This window comes from Panthera uncia, assembly GCF_023721935.1.
Source record: "Panthera uncia isolate 11264 chromosome A1 unlocalized genomic scaffold, Puncia_PCG_1.0 HiC_scaffold_16, whole genome shotgun sequence".
Classification (NCBI taxonomy): Eukaryota; Metazoa; Chordata; class Mammalia; order Carnivora; family Felidae; genus Panthera; species Panthera uncia.
The window spans coordinates 4311630-4334397 of NW_026057576.1; the positions used below are offsets into that span (position 1 = coordinate 4311630).

At 45.8% G+C, this 22768-nt stretch overlaps 1 protein-coding gene across 2 annotated transcripts in view; it reads right to left on the bottom strand.

Moving 5' to 3' along the window:
• The window catches only part of MIPEP (mitochondrial intermediate peptidase), a 164957-nt gene that overhangs the window by 140931 nt on the left and 1258 nt on the right, over positions 1 to 22768 (bottom strand). For both annotated transcript variants that reach the window (XM_049646712.1, XM_049646711.1), the window contains exons 2-7: positions 21098 to 21271; positions 17728 to 17816; positions 14869 to 14955; positions 9260 to 9323; positions 4760 to 4942; positions 3566 to 3722 (exon numbers count right to left, since the gene is read on the bottom strand). In XM_049646712.1, the coding sequence (XP_049502669.1) occupies positions 3566 to 3722; positions 4760 to 4942; positions 9260 to 9323; positions 14869 to 14955; positions 17728 to 17816; positions 21098 to 21271 (754 nt within the window). The remainder of the gene's footprint in view (positions 1 to 3565; positions 3723 to 4759; positions 4943 to 9259; positions 9324 to 14868; positions 14956 to 17727; positions 17817 to 21097; positions 21272 to 22768) is intronic.

The following is a 22768-nucleotide window of genomic DNA, read 5'->3' on the forward strand; positions in this document are numbered from 1 at the left end:
AATAAAATAAAATAAAATAAAATAAAATAAAATAAAATAAAATAAAAGGTTTGAAAGCCCCTGAAAACAAATAAATGCCTCACTGGAAAATTATTTCCTAATTCGCCTGCCATATGAGTGCCCACCTTAACCTTGGTTTATATCCCTTCCCACCTCCTTCTCTCTGCTGAAAGTTCACCATTTCTTCACCACCGATTTCCAGTTTCACCTCCCTCATAAAACCCTCAGCAACTACATAGCATCTGACAAACTTCCCGAACTCCTAAAATCCTCTAGCATTGTTTTGTCTATACTTGCCACTCGTTTGACACTGAAAAGACAATGACCTGCGTTACTGTTTATATTTAGATCACTGAGCTCCCCAACTAAATTTTAAATTCCTTAAGGACACAAACTCATATCCTCTGTGGCTCTGTGCACAACAGCGCAACTCTAACATACGACCATGCTAACCACCTGGCGAGCAGTGGATTTGCTGGTAATGATACCTGGCATTAGCCGCTGCAAGTCCGGTGGGTTGGAGAATCCACACTGCTCACCCCAGCAGTCAATCCTCGACCTTCTTTAGATTTCACACGTCCTCAGCATTTGAGTCAGCTGATCACTGTCCTCCCCTTCAGTCACTTCCTGGCGTGGCCTCCAGGACCACCCACTCTGTTCACTTTCCTCCTCTTTCATTGATGCTCCTTCTTGGCGGCCATTACTGGCTTTTCCTCATATCCCTGACGTCTTAAACTTGGGAGAGCCCAGAGCTCAGTCCCTGGACTTCCGTTCTTCTTCAAATGCACTCACTCCCATGGACACCTCAGACAAAGTCATGCCCTAAAATACAGACCCTAATTTATCTCTCTGGCTCGGAGCCCTCTCCTCAACTCCTGCCTACTCAACATCACCATGTGAACACCAATTGGCATCTCAACTTAACTTGAACCAAACGAAGCCTCCAGTCCCCTCCCTCTTGGTTGACAGTAACTCACTACGTCTTTTCAGTTGATCAGCTTAAAAATCTTGGTTCCCCTTCAAAATGCTGTGTCTCTAGAATCTGACACATCCTATGACTCCACTGCCACCACCTTGGTCAAGCCGCCATCTTTCTCATCACGATTACTGCAAAACCCCTTCTGACAGGCCTCTCCTCCACCCTTGCCTCTCTGCAGCCTATCTCGGTGTCAGCAGGACATGACCTGCCATCAAAATGTAAGACAGACATACTTCTGTATATAATGTAATACAGACAAAATGTAAGAGACATACTTCTCTGCTCAAACCCCCAAATGACTTCCCATCTCACTCGAGGAAAAGCCCTGAACACAGCTCCTCCTTGCATCTGCCTCCACCTCTTCCCGCTCCCCTCGCTCACTCCACTCGCCACTTTGCCCTTTTTGCTTCTCAGATGTGTCCAGCTACCTAGGGTCCTCCGCCCTTGCCAAGCCTCCATCTGGAACTTTCTTCCCCTAAGAGCCACAGGCTTGTTCCTGCACCTCCTTCAAGTCTATGCTCATTTGCCCCGCCCCTAGTCCCGTCGACTCTGTTTAAAATCTACACACGTTCACATTCCTTAACCCCTTCCCCATCCAGTTTTCTCTACAGCTTGTATTAACTAATAAAATACTGTGTTCTTTACCTATTTAGGTCGGTCTTATCTCCCTTACAGAAATATAAACCGCTCCAGAGCAGGGATTTCCATCTGTGTTACACACTGATTTATTTCTAGGGCCTACAATAGTATCGACACATCATGGGCACTCGGTCAATACTTGTCAAATCAATGGCTGATGACAGAGAACGAAGATGATGCCTTTTATACATCTGCTTGGTCTCAAACAGCCTACAAAGACCATACACTTAGGGCATGGGTTTAGGGTTCAGCCCTGACACTTTTTGGCGCAATAACTAACCCTGGGTTCCTGTCCTGTAAAGTGGATACGAACATCTACCTCATAGGGCTGTGGAGGCAGTGAGTAACGGCCCAGAGTAAGCACCATACTATTATCACAGCTGACTCTTGAACAACACGGGTTTGAACAGTGTGGGTGCACTTACACGTGGATAGTTTTCAACAGATACAGTATAGTACTATAAACGTGCTTTCTCTTACGATGTTCTGACTAACATTTTTCCTCCGGTTTACTTTATTATAATACAGTACATAATACATATAACGTACCAAATATGGATGACAAACCGTCTGTCATTGGTTAAGGCTTCCAGTTGACAGCGGGCTGTCAGTAGTTAAGTTTTGGGAAGTCAAAAGTTACATGTGGATTTTCAACTATGAGGGGGTGGGGGGTGTCGGCACCCCTGCACTGTTCAAGGGTCAACCGGACATAAAATAATAATAATAAAACATCCTAACAATCTGGTGACCACAACGACCACAGAAAAACACAAATTGTTGTACGATCTGTTTAGGAGCTAAATGGGGTGTAACAAATTGTTCAGAGACAAGGGCGTCTAAGGGAAGTGAAAAGTGAAAAGGCTTTGTGAAAGAGGTGGGTTTGGGGCCGAACACTGAAAAATGTATAGGATTTGAACAGACAGACTGGGACGGGGGAGCTGTTCCCCATGCAGGGAACGACATGAGCAAAGGGGGGAGTGAGATGTGCCTATGGCTTCGCAGAGAGCCTCGAAGGGTCAAGGGAGACGGCTGCTTGCAAAAGAAATGGCCATTTTTAAGAACACTCTGGAGAAGACAGGAACATACTAGAGAGAGAAGGGATACGCGCGGAAGGAATAAAGACAGAACAGAATCAACGATGTGATCTTCCGCCCACACAGAGTTCATTTCCAGCGTTCCCACTCAACCCGTGAAGGGCACGTCCGCCCAGATGCTCAACCGGAAACCAAGGGTAGCCGGCACACCGTGTCCTCCTCCCTCTCAACCCACCACCAAGTCTTGGAGGTTCCAGCTCTGACAGGTATCTTGAACTGAACAGTCCCAGCATCACAGCTACCCTGCTCCTGACCCTGTGTGAACTATCACGGCAATTTAATCTGCCTTTGAACAAACCTACCATATACGCTTATATTTGTACTACCGTGTAACGTTTCCTTTATATACCATAAATCATAAAGAGCTCAGCAGAGCACAAGGCAAGACTTTCACAAACCCCAGGATGCTTCTTCCCACCTTCCCATCCAGCACTCGTCCCTCTGAAAAGGAGGTTCATATACCCACGTGCTTTTATAGTCCTAGCCTATATTCAACCTTGTCTTCAGCAGACACATTGATCTTTCCCCTCCTCTCATCCTAATCCTAACCGACGTGGTTGGGTTGAACACAGAAACCGGTTGACTTAAAATGAACAGAATTTAAATTAGCATCAGTGAAAATTTAAGTATGACTTCACTCTCGACGTGCACAAGAAATAAACTACCTCGGTTGGAGAGAATATATTTCCAATTACTGGCTCTATTTAAAGGTCAGGTCTATCTAAACAGGCAGAAAATCTCAATAAATGGGGCTCTGAGGATATTAAAAAGAGAACGCTAATTTAGAGCCACGTAAAATAGAAGCTGAGTTTTGCGAAAATCCTATTTTAAAAAGCTGGGTAAACGAGCTTACCTGGACTCTGGGCTAGTGTTCCTTGCAGGGCTCTGTGGGAGTACGTGGAGTACCCCACTAACTTTGCCAGCAGGTCTCTGTTGCTGAGCAATTCCTCCAAACATCTCAACTGACCAGCATTGGGATAAAGAAAAATTTTATAAGCGGCTTCTCGCACCTACATTTAAAATGTAAATGGTAGAAGGTAAAATAAGTACCGTGACACGGAGGCGCACGCAATAAAAATATAGGCTAACTCTCACCCCCTCTGTTCTACAGGTGATCACTACTTTAAAATGAAAGTAAGTGATGGGCCACCTGGGTGGCTCAGTCAGTTAAGCGTCCGACTTCGGCTCAGGTCATGATCTCATGGCTCGTGAGTTCGAGCCCCGAGTCGGGCTCTGTGCTGACAGCTCGGAGCTGGGAGCCTGCTTTGGATTCTGTATCTCCCTCTCTCTCTGCCCCTCCCCAACTTGTACTCACGTGTGCTCTCTCTCTCGCTCAAAAATAGACATTAAAAAAAATAATAAATAAGGGTTTACACAGAGTGAATAAAGCTTTTAGATTCAGAAACTAGCATGGGGTATAAACACATACTTGACTGGAGTTCTCGGTCATGGGGTCTGGGGGGACATACACAACCATACCCAATTTTACCCAACACACGTGCTATAAAGCACCTTTAACCAGGTAAAGACTACAGGCAGTAAGAATCTGGGTGGTCTACAATGTAATTGTTATATATTTCTTTATCGTACTTTAAAAATGAGGAGTTCTTGGGGCCCCTGGGTGGCACAGTCGGTTTAGCGTCTGGCTTCGGCTCAGGTCATGATCTCACAGCTCGTGACTTCCAGCCCCGCGTCGGGCTCTGTACTAACAGCTCAGAGGCTGGAGCCTGCTTCTGCTTCTGTGTCTCCCTCTCTCTCTGCCCCTAACCCGCTTGCATTCTGTCTCTGTCTCTCTCAAAAATAAATAAACATTTAGGAAAAAAAATTTTTTTAATAAAAAAAAATTTAAATGAGGAGTTCTTTATGAGATGAATAATTAAACCATTTTCATATTCAAAGCATTTACAGAATAATCCCACAGTCCAATTTTAGTCCAATCCCAGCCAGGCATTTTTAAAGGTATAATTACGTTATCACTGAATTTTGGGTTCAAACAGTAGCAAACACAGATGAGACCTAGACTATAAAGCGAGGGGAATACACATACCAAGTCATCTGGAGATTCTGCGTGTAGACCATCAACTATCACGTGATTTCCAGCGACTACAAAGTTTTGATGAATGTGTTCTGGCAAGAGATGCTTCTCAATCTTGTTGGGAAAGTTAGTTCCCATGAGAAATGTATTACTCAAATCCAAGATTTTAACATTCAGGTCCACTGCTCTCTTACGCTACATGCAGAGGGAGTAAAAGTTATTTAAAGGCATTTAAAGTAGTATTTCACAACTGACTTAACAGACCATCTATTAAGACAGTAAAGCAACATATTGAATAAGATACTAAATATATTAAATGAAATGAATATTGAGTATATTGCTTGTGCCATAAATATATAATAATATACTACGAACTATGTGAATTCTGTTTTTGATATGCATTTAATATCTTAACAAAATGATTACCCTATGGTTTTTATAGTGTTTCTATGCTTAATATTTACGTACATTCTAGAGTTGTTATGTCTAGGTTATATAATTTTGAAATTAACAACACAGGGAGGTACACAATCCTTCCCTATCCCCCCAAAAACCTCTTAGTTAAGCGAATCAGAGAATAGCAGGTAGTTGAATCTAATCAATATGATACTTATAAGTGTTTGTGGGCTAAAAAGAGTATTTGAAGGACACATTTGAAAACATCCTCGATCCTAAAAGATTAGACAGAAAGGTCAAAGGGAAGGAAAGGAATTACTGTAAGTCTTCACAAGAGTGTAACGAGCATGCAGAGGGGGACACACGTTAGCAGTTCTGCCTCTGCACACACTTGATTAGCTAGCGAAGGCCAGCAGGGGTGGGGGGGGGCAGAGCCAGACGGAGCCTGCAGGGCCGACTGTATCTTCCGGCTCCGTGCCTGGCACCCGTCAGCCCGCCGAGCCCCTGACCATGATATTGGATGGTGTTGGCACACCTATGTGGGGTTTTTTCTTGCAGTCACACCTTGAGGATATACAATCCCCTAAGAAAGCACGTATTAGCGGAGGGGTGACACAGATGTTCTGAATGAAACCTAACTACAGTGCACATAATCAGCCAGCTCTACTGGAGGACGAGGATGAATTTGCAGTTATTCTTACTAGGAAACTAGAGGGGCATCTGGACCTATGAAAGGCTCCAGGTGAAATCAGATGCACGTCTTTCTGGGAAGGGGGTCAGTAGCTCTCAGCACATTCTGAACTGTACTATGACCCCAAAACATGGTTAAGCAGCACTAATTTTTTTTTAAAGGTATTTAAGAGGGGCTCCTGGGTGGCTCAATTGGTTGGGCTTCCAACTTCGGCTAAGGTCGTGATCTCGCAGCCTGTGAGTTCGAGCCCCGCGTCGGGCTCTGTGCTGACAGCTCAGGGCCTGGAGCCTGCTTCGGGTTCTCTCCCTCTTTCTCTCTACCCCTCTCCCACTCATGCTCTGTCTCTCTCTTCTCAAAAATAAATAAAAACATTAAAAAAAATTTTTTTTAAAAAGGTATTTTAGATGCCAATGTACACTTGGTAAGATGCTGGGGAAAAATTAAGTATATATTAATAACCAAAAATTCTACAATATAGAAAATTCGAACTTCGTGGGAAAACTGAGTTTTCAGATACTTCAAGGTCTTTATAAGTCCAGATTTCCTGTTGCCTATTTTGTTTCTACTACGACCATTTATCACCACCTAATGGTAATCATTGGAATAACCCAAAAAAGGCAAAAGATGGGGAATAGCACTACAGTTCCAAAATGTTCCACAAAACCTTGACTATGAAAAAATAAAGTGGTAAGATTATTTCAAAGAATTTACAACCTGTTAAAGTCCCCCTGGAATTAAAAACTGGGTTTCCTTCCTGCCCTCACCAATTTTCTAGGCATAGCATTTCATCATTCTGGGATAAAGATGCAGTATTCACACTTCTAAGAATTCTATGAGATTGTTGTGCTAAGTTATCAAATGATTGCTAAAAAATATATACTTCCATTAATTTTAAACTTTTCAATTATATTCATGTGAGACATTCACAATAAAATAAGAAATAACATGGGAAGAATACAGCAAAAAATATACAGGCCTTTATAATGTGTACATTATGTTGGTGGGTTTCTTTCAAGATCTCTCTTTTAAAAAGGGTAACGTGTCTCCTCTTACCTGTCTTAGTGGCACACCTTTGAGAACAGACAGAAATTATAAGAGAGGAATTCAGCAGGTTTACTTGACTTGCATGTTTAATGCTCATGAGTTCCCAGGGAGTTACTTGCCGGGCGGGGGGCAGCTACCCTTGTAAGAACACTCAAGACGTAAAAGCAGCAAGTTCAATGCCGGCAAAACTGACCTTGACCTGACACCCAACACTTCTGGGTAAAGTTTCAAAAACATGGTTCCTGAAGATTACATAAAATAATAAGACTGTTCACCTACTTTCTCTACTAGGAACGACAGTATTCTGCACTATCGTCCTTCTGAATATCAGACCTGATTAGCATTAGCTAGTATTATTATGATTCCCATACTGTCATTCAATATTTGCTGAGGCCAAAACTGGAAAAAAAACATGACCCATGCTCTTGGTCCTTGAGAAGCCTGGAATTTAGACAAGTAACGCAACAGGAACCGCTTCGAGAAAAGGCAGGAAGAGGTAAATGCCATGTGCATGAAATACATAGAATGGGAGTTCAGATGAATACAAACTTTCATCTGGGGAACTGGTAAGAGCTTCGCGGACACGGTGGTCTGAGGATGAAGCCTTGGCGGGGGCTTGAGGCAGGCGGGCCGGGTGAGCAGACAGCAGGAGGAGGATGGGGACCACACACGAAAGTGGCCCAACGGTGTCACGAGTTACAGGGGAGCACAGGGAAGGCTGGGAAAGCACCGCCACGGACACTCTTTGTTACGTATTAGCTGCCATTGGTACTTTTTCAATAGGCAATGGAGAGTGACTGAAAGGTTCTGGGCAGGACGGTAAGGATCACACCAAGACTTTAAGGAAATCACTTCGACGTTCACAGACGGGTCAGACTGACCAGCAGACAACCCGAGCCGGGTTGGCGAGCAGCCTCTGGAGTCCAAGCCTCCTGCGGCTACTGGCCCTGTGACCCTGGGTAGATCACAGAAACTCGAGGTGCCCCAGTCCCTCATCTACAAAACGGGAGCGACAGCAAGGGCCTCAGAGAGGCTATAAAGATGTGATGAAACACACATGCTTCAAACAGCAAATGCTTAATTATCAATTGCTTAACTATCAATTATAATGAGTGTCAGCAAGACCAGGACCTTTAGGACAGCTCAGTGTGGCGATAAGGTTCAAGGTGAGCTGTCGGGGGGGGCGGGGACAGATGCAGAAGCTCTACAGAACAATCCGAGGATTCTGTCACGAGTTACGGCATGAAAGCACTGGGAATAAAAAACGCAAACTAACCCCCAATTTTTATTTGAGTGACTCAGAGAACAGTGGACTCATTATACCGAGAAGTGGTAATAAAGATCTGGCTTGAAGAGAGGCCGATTTTAAGCAACATGAATTTACAGTAGTGCCTGTCAGCCTCTCAAGGCTGCTGGGAGGCATGTGTGGGCTCAGGGTTCGGTCAGGAGTCTCGTGCTGAGCCCTTAAAGCCACATAAACACATCCACGTGTCTACAAGCGGCCCCAGCATTACTCAAACCCAGCACCAATCAAAATGATGTTACCTATTGTAGATGACACATACCCTCAAGACTGTGACCTCTACTTTCTAGAATACTCTGACGAACTAACCTCTATTAACAGGTAAGTGGATTTGTGTTCTGTTTATTAGGAGAAACATACCTACAAAAAAAAAAAAAAGCCTAACCATAATAGACTGCAGGCAAGTAGGGAGATAACTGTGGAGCGGGCGCATTTTCAGGGGTGGTCAACTCACCCCCATTCTCCCAGCCCTCATACTGAAATGAGGCGTTCAAGTTTCGTAGGATACTGCGTTCTAGAAAGAGAAGTGGCCAGGGCTAGAAACTCTGGATACTAAGGATGAGAACTTGAGCAGATCACTTTGTCCTATTTCCATATCTGTGAAAGGAGGGGTATGAACAATGGGTAAGGTCGCTCCTGTCCCAGGGTAGACGCTGTAGAACCCCTGCTTCCTGTTTCCGGAACAAAACCGTGTGGATCTGTCAAAGACGTGTGTAATGTGAACACGCGCACTTCTGTCAAGTTCTTAATGTTCCCTGTGCGTCCACTTCCAACCTTGACCTTCGCAACTCTCAGCCTTCCTGCTCACGTGCCTCTTTCCCGATATTGCCCATCTAAATGCACATCTAAAACACCCCCAGTGTCTCAAGCAAGGTCTTAATTCCGAATTGTCACGGGTGGCAGACTGGCAGAGTCTGAGCACTCCATTCAGACACAACTAATCGAAGTATCTCGCGACACAAACACCCTAAGAGTTTTTATGACAAACGAGTTTAAGCAACACACAAGGGCGACAGCAACAAAGAAACCAACTGGACGTGAGCAAAACAAGAGGAAAAACCAGAGAGGAAATATTCACCTTCTCTTTGTCTAGGTGGATTCCGCTGATTTCAAAATCAAACATAAACAGTTCAGCCACTCGCCTATAAACAAAACGAACCCAGGTTATAATGGGTAATAATAACTATTCACAAAATCACTTTCTTGGTAAATAAATTGGACTTTTCAACCATACTCTGCAAAAGTCAGATGTGTATACACACACACACACACACACACACACACACACACACACACACACACACTTTCTTTAAAACCAGGAGCTTAACATCTTAGAAGTCAGCCCAAACATCTAGCTGACGGACTGGGCTTTTAAGCTCTCCGATGGGCGATTTAGTATCATATACGTCATGCTAACTGCACGATAAGTCTTAAACTGACAATTTTAACTGACAAAGGAATGACAATTTCTCCAATGAGGCCAATTTATCTGCCGTTTTTTTTGTTTGTTTGTTTTTTCTGGAAAAGATGGACATCTTTTTGACTGTCCACCGTCTTTCCTTCAAAAAAACACTTGCTGCATACTTTATGCAACCCACCAAATAACTACTTGTGGGCTGTACACATGCTAAGTGCAAGTAGGTAAAACTCTATAATCCAGCATGGATATTTAACGGAACTACAGAGTTATCATAGACTGCTTGTGAGTAAAGACGTGTGTGTTCCACCAGGCACAGGTCCCAGAAGGAAACCGATACTTTTTGAATGAATGAACACAAGGTTAAAGATACAAGTGTCCTAACAAGGATACAAATGAAGAATTTGGGAACTTCAAAGAGAGACCATCAGAAACATCCTTGCACAGGTCAGCACTATGCGAACCATCACCGTTCATTCCTGCATCGCTGTTAAAAGGCAGGTTCCTTACTTATCAGCTCCCACCCACCACGCTCCTCCCCTATCTGCTAAGACTTGTGATGGAAGGTTCCCTCACCATTTCCAGAATTCATACTAGCATGCACCGTAGAAAGCAACATCTTTTTTCTTCACATTTTTTAAAATATAATTTGGGGCGCCTGGGTGGCTCAGTCGGTTAAGTGTCCGACTTCAGCTCAGGTCACGATCTCGCGGTCTGTGATGAGTTCGAGCCCCGCGTCGGGCTCTGGGCTGATGGCTCGGAGCCTGGAGCCTGCTTCCGATTCTGTGTCTCCCTCTCTCTCTGACCCTCCCCCGTTCATGCTCTGTCTCTCTCTGTCTCAAAAATAAATAAATGTTAAAAAAAAATTTTTTAAATATAATTTATCATCAAGTTGGCTAACATACAGCGCATACAGCGTGCTTTTGGTTTTGGGGGTGGATTCCCATGATTCATCGCTTACATACAACACCCAGTGAGAACAAGGTTTTTAATAATCATCAAATGCATCTGCAGACTTAAAAACATGCCCTAATTTTCCCCACCTTTCCTTGATGTAACAATTTCATCAGGACACTAAGAAGAACCGGAAACCACGGAGCAGAAAGTATCTTGAACAACATCTAAAGGAAGGGGTACCTTTTCATTAGTTTTCTCCTGTAGTATTTTATCCTTAGAAGTCCACCTCTCCCTTTTTAGTTCTAAGCTAACTTGATGTTGTTTACTTTCCCATTAGATACCAAAGGAACCCAAATACTGAATTCATACACATACTAATTGAGAGAAAATTTGGCGAGCTATGGAAACAGGACGAGTACACACAGCTCTTCACATCTACTTCAGTGGAAAACACGGTCCCTGATGTCCAGGAGATAAGGATCTAATCCCACTCATAAGTAAATCTGACCGGTAGATACGAATCAGGGGATCCGGAAACGAGAGCGTTTCTGAAAGCACTTCTGCCAGTATTACTAACCTGTAAGTAACAAATAACTCCACCTCACTTCTTTATTAGCATGTGAAAATTACTCCTTAAGTGGTAGCTATTTATTTGGGTGGTGACGGGGAGGAGGACCAGAAGTGAGGCAATCACCCGAATTAACTCCTTCTTCCCTACACCTCCAGCCTAGGCCAGGCTGCTGTAACCCTTGCCAGCCCTCCGGCCCTCCGGGACGACCTCTGTCAAGGTCAGCAGTCCTTAGTGTGATTAAACCGGCATCCCAGGAATCACCCTATCCTCCGCTGCGAGGCCTCTGCGGGCTGTCCCCCACTACCAACCAAATCAGGTTCTTCTGCTGTAGGCTCCGGAGGCATTTGTGATTTCCACTCAACAACCTTGATCCAAAAAAAAAAAAAATCGGAGAACACAGAATCTTTGCAAAAGGTTATGTTGGAGCCACGCGAGCGAGTCATGGATGCTTAAATATAATAAGCAGAGAGAACGAAACACAGCGGCAACCAATGTTTTAAAAAGTCAATACATGTATTACAGAGCGTGAAAAATAGTTAGGATTAGCTTTACATGTAGAAGCCTGTTCCTTATTCATAGACTACAAACCTGTGAACGCCACCATGATAATTACTTATTTATTTCAACTCCATCCAAACCCCAATAATTAAAAACATGAAACAGCGTACACTTGGACAATTTTTCAAAGGCCTTCTGCACCAGGTTTTCAGTTTTTCTTCCAACTGGTAGCAGCCACTTGAACATTAAATTCTTTGATGCTGTGCCGGAAGCTGGGTTTCTTGGCTGATGGGACTTGTTTTCTTTTCTCTTTAATCCTGCTGCACACTTGGAACCAATTTCAAGTGTAACACCTCTTTCTGTCAATAGTAATTTTTTTAACTATTTTTTTTCAGGAATTAAGTTATCCAAATATTTGATCTACTCTCCTGGCTTTCCCTGACTCTTTAGAAAGGGTATACTTATCTTCCTGATTATTGCCCACTATACTTTGAATGGACAGAATTAACGTTCTTCTAAAAATTCTGAAAATTCAACAGACCACATTAATAATCTAGTCACTCGCCTTCTTTCTTAAATAATGTTAAGGGCTTCACTCGAGCCCCTAAAATATCCCCATTATCTCTATCTCACGGTGATCTCCCTTCCTGAACAGTCACCCTGAAAAACATTCCGCTTTATCTTTTCTAGCAAAGGTATTTTCTGTTTGTTTTTATAAGACAAAGCACAAAAAAGATAATGGGGGTTGATAAATAGGGATGGAAATTTATTGTATAATGTAAGTTTATTACATTATATAATGTAGGTTTATTGTATAACAGCTTTACTGTAGAAATGTAGGAAAAAATTAAAATCGCTAATCTCAGCAAAGACAACCCCTATTAAAGTTCTTATATTTCCCTCCAATCTGCTTGTGTTTTTAAGACGACGTGAAACTAACTACGATAAGGTTAGAGAAGTTAGCACATAGTAAGTGCTGGAAGAATGTTTGCTGAGTTTCCGAACGGACGTAAAGGGCACTGAAGTCCTCACACTGGACCATCACTCGCCCTGGCCGTTGGGCTGGGTGAGCCGGCGGGGGACACCCAACGGGATGTCCGTCCCGAAATGCACGGGCAGAGGCAGTATCTTTGGTCTCATGAAGACACGGTCTCAGTGGCAACGAACGTGTGGCTAACTCCAACAAGAGAAGACCTTCCCTTGGCTTCTATCCAATTTACTCTCAGTATATTATACTCCTTGTTCTGAGTAAGTGGGAGCCAACTAACATGGACGTTTGTACCCTGCTTTTTCTTGTGAAACTGTACCACAAACACTGAACATTTCTTTGAATGCCCTCAAAACCATGGCTTTTAACGTTCGTAACATTTGGTCCCACGAACTAAAAATATTTTCATTTTTCCCACTCTGTAATCTATGCTATGATAAAATTCCTTGCCACATAAATCTCTTTATCCTTTTCTTTATGATACGTTCCAAGAAACTGAGCAAAAAGGGATCCTCCATAACTATTTATCAACTGACACCTAACTAGAGGGCACCCATTATCCCAAACCATTAAAACACTATTCTTACTCTGTTTCTATTCTGTTAAGTGACGGGCTTTCTGTTCTACCTTTCTTTAAGGATGGAAGGGTCTCATTCTTTGAATGGCTACTATGTGCAAGACACTGGCAAAGCATTTTACTTTCATTATTTCATTTAAACTTCATATGGGGCGCCTGGTGGCTCAGTCGGTTAAGCGTCTGACTTCGGCTCAGGTCACGATCTCACAGTTCTTGAGTTCGAGCCCCACGTCGGGCTCTGTGCTGACAGCTCAGAGCCTGGAGCCTGTTTCGGATACTGTGTCTCCCTCCCTCCCTCCCTCTCTCTCTGTCTCTCTCTGCCCCTCCCCCCCAACATGCTCGCTCGCTCTCTCTCTCTCTCAAAAATAAAGCATTAAAAAACTTAAGAGTAGAAACATAAAAAATAAAAAAAAAAAATCCTGTTGGCATTTTTAGGAACATCTAGAAATGCGGTATGCATCCTGTCAGAACAAGTCCTTTGTACCTAAAATGGTCCGCTATTCCACTACAATTTTTACACATTAAATACAGAAAAGTCAATCTTTAGCAAAATGATAATGAATAACCTGTGGTCGCTACTCAGTCAATACCAGCTGAGTATAAATGCAGCACAATGAGCAGGCATTCAGCCTCTCATGTTTTGCTAATGAAGACAGTATCAGGCTCAAGCCTAAAATCGGAGTGAAGACAAACTAGTCTGATGATACCACCAGCTTTCCCAGTATCCTCAGCATGAGAATTGACGAAGTGAAATAAGGTCAAGCAAGTATCTGCATGCTAGGAATTCGGGGGAAATTAATGCCCCAAAGACAGCCTCATCGTGCAATTCGTATGGCACGGTACTCATACATCAGATAAATAACAAAATCCCATTATCGACGGATCCCTGCAGAGCAGGGCTTCGTGGGGGCTCAGAAGCCCTGTGTGGAGACAGAAAGGAGAGAAGGAAGCAGGAGGAGAATCGGAGAGTGAAAAGAAGTAAACACCACAAACAGGTAAGAAAACGTATACCCTCTGAGCCACGAGAGGAGTAATATATAGATGGCTTAATGACAAAGTTATAAAATTATTAATACGTACATAAATGTGCGCAAAGAAACATGGTATCTAAGATCCTGTATCAAATATTTTGGGGGGCTGACCTAGAAATGTAGCTTTTTCAGTTCGGAATAATAAAGGCCATCTAAGGAACCAAAGGAAATCATTTCAAGGATCTTGACATCCCACCAGTCAATAAAATCAACTGGTTTCTATCTTCCGGTGGTATCGATGATGGAACTTCACGCGTGAAGCTAAGTGTAATTCCCAACTGTTTAGAGGAACTCATTCCTTTGGTAAGCACCTACTACAGGCCAGGAACTGCTCTAGGAGCCGGGATTCAGCTCTGAACAAAACAGACCGGGTCCCTGCCCTCCCGGAGTTCCCCATCTAGGGTGGCGGAGAGATGTAAACAAATGAGCAAACAGAAATGCTGGAAAAGGTCAGGACTAAGAAGAGAACACAAGCAGGGTAAGAGGACAGGGCATGACCTGGTACAGAGGAGGAGTGAAGGCCTAAAGAAAGTGCAGGAGTCGTGCAGACTCCGGGAAGAAATGTTCCAGACGGAGGGGGCTGCAGACGGAGGGGGGCTCCGGAGTGCGGAGACGCAGTGGGGGGGGGGGGGGGGGGGGGGGGGGGGTGGGAGAGCCATCTGCTGGCCTCTGTGGTCACAACCATAAGGAACGCAAAGCAGTCAGTACCTGGTTTCTGGATCAAGGGAATCCACAAGTTTTTTGTCAGCTAGCAATTTTTGCAGACTTCGATATAATTCCACATTTGTGTTCAACCTAGAAAAATTACAGATGGAAAAAAAACCAATTAAATGACTTTCTCATACCTTGTTTTTAGCGTTACATTAAGAGAACTGTGTGACATCCTAGCATGCACGCGTCCAGAGACCAACGTTCTGGGGGTTGATTTTGTCTCTTCGTTTGGAAGAGAGAGAGCATCACCGCAGTTAGAACAGAAACGGGGAGTCCGTCAGGCGGGGATGTCAGGGTACTGAGGGTTCTGAAAGGTAAGAGGATACATCTGAAGCCACAACCAGCAGCTGGAACCAGAAGAGCAGTCGGGAGGGAGGGGACGGGAGGAACGTAGCTGGCGATCTGAGCTCGCTGCCATTGAGAACTCATTCCATTAGCAACAGGCCAATGGCCACTTCTCTCTTGGTCTTTTTAGTGAGAAAGGAGCGAGGATGGGAGGAAGGATGGGCACAAAGATTTCGCGGTTCCCGAGTGAAGAGCCTAGAACCTGGGTAACCTTTGCCCTCCTGGGCCAGAGTGGCAGGCCCACACCGCCGGGAGAGTTCAAGGACACGCCCTCGAGCTGCAACACCAAGCCCACCGCTACTCTGTGACCTCGGGCAAGTTATTTGAATCCCCCCAGCTTGTCCGACTTTAGGTCACCCTAAGGGTTAAATGACATGCTACGTGTGGAGCACACACTCCCCACCCTAGTGGACAAACACTAGCCTTGCCAGCCTGCCCTTGCCCCCACCCCCACCCTCACCCCCAACAGCAGTTTTGCCCTCAGCCCGGGTCGCCATCCCACAGTCAGGTCCTGAGTCCTTCTTTCCCGGATGCCAAAAAGTCCTGGCACTCTCGGGGCTAAACAGTGAACTGGTTTGGGATACGATCTGCTCCCTGCCTGGTAGGTCCTCTGGGAAGGACAAGGCGGTAAGAACCATCAGCCAGTCCGTACTCAGGAACCCGAGGTCCCCAGTCAGTGCGTAATCAAACACCTGCAGCTTTGTAGAAATGGAAGGGTTTCTGTTGCTGTGGTTCTCACCGGCCACCCCAGAGACCGAGGGGACTGAGGCACTCACCGCCACTGGGAGGATGCTCGCCCAGAAGGGCAGGCATACCACGGCCTCTGCACCCGGGCATCACTCCCAGGAAACCGGGAGAAAACCGACGTGGGCGCCTGTCTCCCCCAGGCCCGCTCACCCTACGGGCCACCGCGTGTCACAAGGACAGGTTTAGAGACAGCCCGCAGTGTCCTCCCTTCAGCGGTTGGAGCCAACGTCCCACGTGACGTTTTGTGTCCTAAGATCCTGCGGTAAGGTCTCTAGCCTACAGCTGGCATCGACTCTAAACAAACACACCTCGTCTCAGGCTTTTATTTCCGCTACTGGAAACAGATTCCTCGAGGATCAACGGAAGCAGTTAAGATAGGACTCGGTTCAGGGCGCCTGGGTGGCTCAGTCGGTTACGCGTCTGACTCTTGATTGGGGCTCAGGTCGTGACCTCACGTTGGTGAGCTGGAGTCCCACATCGGGGGGATTCACTTTCTCGCGCGCTCTCTCTCCCGCAAAATAAATATATGTTGAAAAACAAACAAACAAAAAGGTACAGCTCAGCTGGACCAAAGGAGAAGAGAAGCCCTGGCCATGAGAATGGAGAGCAGGGCGGGGAATGGAGCGAAGGCTGCGAGTTCTGCCTCCTGACCCTCCCTTCAGGCCCTCGGCAGGCCTCGGGCGGTGGCCAGAGTGTGGCGCCGAGGGAAAGACTGGCGCACGTCTGCAGGATGAAGGGAGGACCTTGCCCGGGTCCTCAGGACAACACTCGGCTACAGGTCATGGCTCCCTTGTGGTCCCCCCGCAAAACTCGGAACCCACATCCGTTAGACCAGAAGCGCATCTAGACTCAGGCCCGATGCAGCGTTCAAGGTGGCTCAGGCGGGCACCCGGGCAGCTCCGACTCGTTTCTTGGGACCTTTCCCTGCACGAGGCGTGCTCTCTCCCAAGGAGCCCCCCGGTGCCGCCCCCGCCCCGCGCCGGGTGTCTGGAGTCGGCGGCGACCGGCTTCATCTCTTTCAACCTGCCGCGGCGAGCAGCAGTGGCCACAGGAGATCCCAGGCACTGTCCCCAGCAGAGCAGGTGACGCTCCGCGGGGCACAAGCAGCAGGTCCCCGTCCAAGCCGGGAGGCCGCCGCGTCCCCGCCGGGCGAGCCGCTGGGCGGCGACGTCAGCGCGTCGGGCGCCGAAGAGCTTTCGGTACCGCGCGGCCCAGCTGGGGGTGGTTTTCGCCAGCGCTGCCGAGCCCTCGGGAGCGGCGCGAGGCCTTTCGAGGCCCTTCGGGGTCACCCGAGCCCGCTCCGTCACAGCCCCGGCCCGCCTCGGCCCTCCGGGCTGCCTTTCTGAGCGCCCTAGACCCTCCCCGACCCCGCGCTGGGGGCCTGCAGGGCCGCTGGCGTCCAGACACGGAGAGACTCTGACTCAACGCGGCGACGACGGCCACCAGGACGGCGGAGCTTTGCTCTGTGCGTCACGCGACCGCGGTGTGAGCCCGCCTTCGGCGCAGCAGACGCGAGGCGAAGCACGTGACCGCCTGGCTGGCGGGGAAGCCAGGCGACCGAGCGAACGGTGAACGGACAGACAGACACGGGGCCCCGCCCCCGCCCCCGCCCCCCAAGGCAGCGCAGGCCGTCCCCTACCCCCTACCCCCTACCCTGCGGGCGGGCAGGGGGCGAGCCCGGCGGACAAGCGTCCGAAAGCGCAGATCCACAAAGCCGCGTCGCCCGAGGCCGCAACGGGGGCGGGAGGGGGGGACAGAACATACTTTTCCACCGCGGTGCCGATGCTCGTACAGGCTTCCTCCGCCGCCTCTCGGAACGCGGGCTCGGGGTGGGCGATTTTCACAAAATCGGCCTAATGAGGAAGAAAGACAAAACCGAGAGGGGGTGTGACGGAAGGCTCTCCTCCGAGATCAGAGGGCAGAAGGGACAGCCTCCGCCGTCGAGTCAGCCCCTTGGCTCCGACCCCCGCGTTGCCATTCCTGAGCTGTTTCTACACGAGTCCGGCGAAGCGGCCTCTTTCTCAACGTGTTTTGAGTCCCCGGATCCAGTGGGGATCGTGCCAGAGAAAATACGTTCACTGGCCTCCTTTTAGGAAAGCCGTTCTCCTTCAAACGTAAACGCCAAGGAAATTCTCCCTAATTCTGTAGTGCAAAAGAAGCAGAATTTTATTTCAAATACTCTACAACTTTCTGGCTAAGATCGTTTGCGGTGCGCTTCTCACACGTTAACCTGGCTGCAGAGAACAGCTCTTACAGGCTTCTCTTTTTGTGTTGTTTTAATTGACACACAGCACAGTTTCAAGACTGATTTAACTACATTCTAGCCTTTGTGCAGAAAACAAAGGCACATTCTCTCTTTGCAGGCCTTTTAATAAAAATGGATTCCTACTCTTAGCTCCCGTGACTCACAATCACCAGGGCCTGCAGCAGCTGCTACGCTGACCTCAGCATTTAACTGAGCTACGCTTCTTTCTACTTTTTTAATGAAGTCACGTAAAGTTAGACTTTAGTTTTCATGTTGATTGCAGTATACTTCAAAAGAAAAACGCAAGGGAACTACAAAATATCACGGATGTTCCTCGTTCTCTGAGAAAAGAACATGTATGACTATAATACGACATAAAATCACCACAAGGTCAAAGTTCCTAATTTTATTATTAGTTTTCAATGTAAAAACATTTAAATCCATAGTTTTATACATCTGATGTAACAATGAGATAACATTAGTGCCTCAAAAATTAGCTATGTAGAATTTACAATTTGTACAAATTACTAATCTACACGTTGCGGAATTTACCATCAATATTAATTTCAAGATACTGGCATACATTTTAAAATTCATCTGTAATACTGATGAGGAAAACAATACTGTTACATAGGAAATGTATTAAAAAAAGAAAAAGAAAGCGAATGTCCATTTGGTGGCAAATCATAGTTTATAAAATCCTTGCCCTATTATGGTATTGATCCTACTGGCAGATAAAACCTTAAAACTTCAAAAGGAAGAAGGTTCGAGGCACCTGGGTGGCTCGGTCTGTTAAGCGTCCGACTTGCTTTCGGCTCAGGTTATGATCTCATGGTTCATAAGTTTGAGCCCCACATCAGGCTCTGGGCTGACAGCACAGAGGCTGCTTGGGATTCCCTCTCTCTCCCTCTCTCTACCCCTTCTTCACCCTCTCTCTCTCAAAAATAAACATTTAAAAAAGAAAAGGCAGAAGGTTCTTTGACTTTTTTACTCAAAGATTTCCACATACAAGTCATATTTAAAACTTTTTAAATGAGGGGCGCCTGGGTGGCTCAGTCGGTTAAGCGTCCAACTTCGGCTCAGGTCACGATCTTGCGGTATGTGAGTTCGAGCCCCGCGTCGGGTTCTGTGCTGACTGCTCAGAGCCTGGAGCCTGTTTCAGATTCTGTGTCTCCCTCTCTCTCTGACCCTCCCCCGTTCATGCTCTGTCTCTCTCTGTCTCAAAAATAAACGTTAAAAAAAAAATTTTTTTTTAACTTTTTAAATGAGATACTACTATACCTCATAATCATAAAAAACTTTAAAAACAGGACAAGCTACGGGGCAGAGAGTTAAGATCTCTCAGCGAGGAGCAAAAGCAAAACTGTGGGGGGAAAAAAAAAATCCTAGACCACCACTTAATTAAAATGCAGGCTAAGACAACAAATAAACCACCAACGAAGACATAAAGCCAGTACTTGATTGCACATAAGTGAAATTCCCTGACAACTATGTCCCTTTGCAGATTCCATCGGCACAATTACACGGAGGAGGTGTGAGGGGTCCTGGGGCAGTGAGTGCCTCTCCCTTCTCCTCCTCCACCCAAAGCATTCGCAGGGCAAACCGAGACCCTATAAAACCGAGAAGTGACTTCCAAACATGCGAAAAACAAAGATGGGGAGGTGTTACTCTGGGTGAAAGAGGTCATTTTCAAAGGGCAAGTGATTCCACTTATCTGACATTTTAAAAGAGGCCAACTGTGGGAGGGAGAACAGGTGGGTAGTTGCCAGAGGCAAGAGGGGAGGCCTGGGCAGGACTATACAGGGGCTTTTGGGGGGTGATGAGATGTACATTAAGCACGATGTACCCTAACGGTGGCGGTGGCGGTGGCTACGTGAATACATGAGTTAAAATTCACAACTACACCAGCCCCAGAGAGAAGCCAATTTTGCCAAATGATAATTTTAAAAATAAATCCTTTTTAAAAAGCTAAGTGACACTCCAACCTCTCCAGGTAAAGGAGACCTATTCATCTGACCTAAGCAGCCAGCCAGCCAGGAGGAGGTTCAGAACAGCGGGTTAAGGGCTTGAGTTCTACAGCCAGAACGCCTGGACTCTGAGCCCAGCCCCACCACCTACTGGAGAGTGACCTTGGGCACATCACTTAACCTGTTACTGCCTTTCTTTCCTCAACTGAAAATGCTAAGAAGGTTAGTTCAGTTAACCCAGGTAAACCTCTTACCAGGGCCTGGTGCCTCATAAGATCTAAAAAAAAAAAAAAAAGCTGGCATCGGAACATCAGCTCCCTGAGGCCAGAGACCGTGTGCGTCATGAGCCGCATTCCCAGTGCCTAGAACAGAGCCTGGCACATGGTGGGGGCTCGACACTGAACGAATGTGAAGGGAAGGCAATATAGAGTCTAATACGAAGTAGACAGGCTCAGGAGGGTTCAGTTTTGGATCACGTGCGCCACTCTAACGACGTGACTACTGAAGACGTGGCTCTTTAGGGCAGACACACGTGTGCCTTCTATCTCAGCAATGGGCTTCTTCGCGAAGAGACGGAGGTATATGTCTGTTTCAACTTCAAAATGTGAAAAAAGGAAGCCACTAATGCAATCAGTTTCGTATCCAAATCTTAGTTTTCACCGGGAAAGACATTTCTGAAAAGGGTGATAAAAACTGGCTTTTCATAGGATTAATTGTACTGTCATGTGCAGGTAAATGTCCTCTTAAAATTCTCGTAGAAGTGTTTATGAGGAATCTTTGCCATACGAGTAATCATTGTTTGATGATACATCACGTGCTATTTTCGTAACTACACGTATTAAAGTACAAGTGCTACATGTCACCCCTTCCTCTACATTTTTTCCTTCCTAATGACTTTCTCCCATGAGAACAAGCGTCTTACCAAGTCGGCCACCCTGCACAAGGAATCAGAGAGCTCGTCGAAAATGAGCACGGTCTGGGGCCCAGGTGCCACGGAGCACACACGCTGCACAAGCAAGTCTGCCTTCCTCAAGGCATTTTCTTGGGCGACCCGAAATCCTTCTGGGGCACTGAGCTCAGGAACTCCAAAAAGACCCTGCAATCCAGAGAACAGTTCCCATTTGTCACTAAAAACACGATATTTCGGTGTTAAGTGTAAGTCCTTTTCTCAGAGAGGAAATCTCGGTTTTCACTGGTGTATCACATAATACCATGTTCACATTTCCCACGTCATTCCATAGATTAAACGACACCTGTTTTAAGAATGTGAATGTTTTTTCATTTTTAATTATTTCATACAAAACAAAAATAGAACGATACAGGTTCAACACCCAGCTCAGCCACTACTACAGACCCTACCTCATAAAGTAGTTACAAGGATTAAATGAGATGATACGTGTTTTTAAAGCATTTCAACACTGCCTGGCACGCAGAAAGCCATTTAATAGATATTCGCTGTAATCACCATTAGCCGTATGACCTCGGTTGGCCTAGTTCTCTCTCCTCCCGGATCTAAGTTTCTCATTAAGCACTATGGGGATGACAGTACATATCTGACAGCATGGATACAGATATACCAGATTAGAAAGTATATGTAAAGTCTTCTGTGGACGCTGCTGGCCATTGGGCCCAGTCCAGTACCTAGAACCAAGTATTCCACAACTCAAGATAGAGAGGATGAGTTGAGCACATAGACACTTCAGGAAGATTTAATAAGCATGTTAAAACCAACTCATTGGCTGAAAGCAGCAAATTTTATACTTTCCGAAAGCATTTCAGCATCTTGATAAGGACAAAGATCACTAATCCAATGGGAATGACCATCCTTTTCTACCAGTTCAAACACTCTCGTTCCAGCACTCAGGAAGGCAGGATAGAAAACACAAAGCATTTCCTATGCATTTACTGCACGCCAAGAGGAGAATTCTGTACCTAATATAGGTTCCCTCATTTAAATCACATAATCCTAGTGCAGGAACCATCATTCTTCTTTCACACATAAGGAAACACACTTTAAGAAGCCAAAAAAAAAAAAAAAAAAAAAAGTTTGAGGTCATTAATTGTGGCAAAGACAGAACTTGAGCCCGCTTCGTACATCTCCAAAGCCCACACTTTTTCCATACTTCTGTATTGCAATTTATCTGTTTGAAAGTCTCTCCTGAGAAGGCAAAATCCTAGAGGGAGGAACCGCTTTCATCATTTGAACCAGCTGCCCAGCATAGTGCCTACCACATGGGCAAACTCCTGGATGAGACAAATTAACGGACCAGCGCTTAGCTCTGTAGTTTAACTTTGCAGATGACTAATATGTTGATTTTGGAAAACAGCAAGAGGTAAAATTTTCAGGACCGATAAGGCCTACCTTTTCTGCAAGAAGGGATGCGTGAAATTAACCTCTCTCCAAACTGATTAAATAATGAAAAAAATAAAAGACAGTTGCGGGCAGAGCAGAATCAGGACCAAAACCAAATTAGATTCTCTACACTGATTTAATTTGATTCAAGTACAGACTATTTTTCATTTCCCAGCACACCTCTCCACACTGCTCTTGGGAATTCTAAACCTCAGACTACTAGTTATGGAAATGATTAAA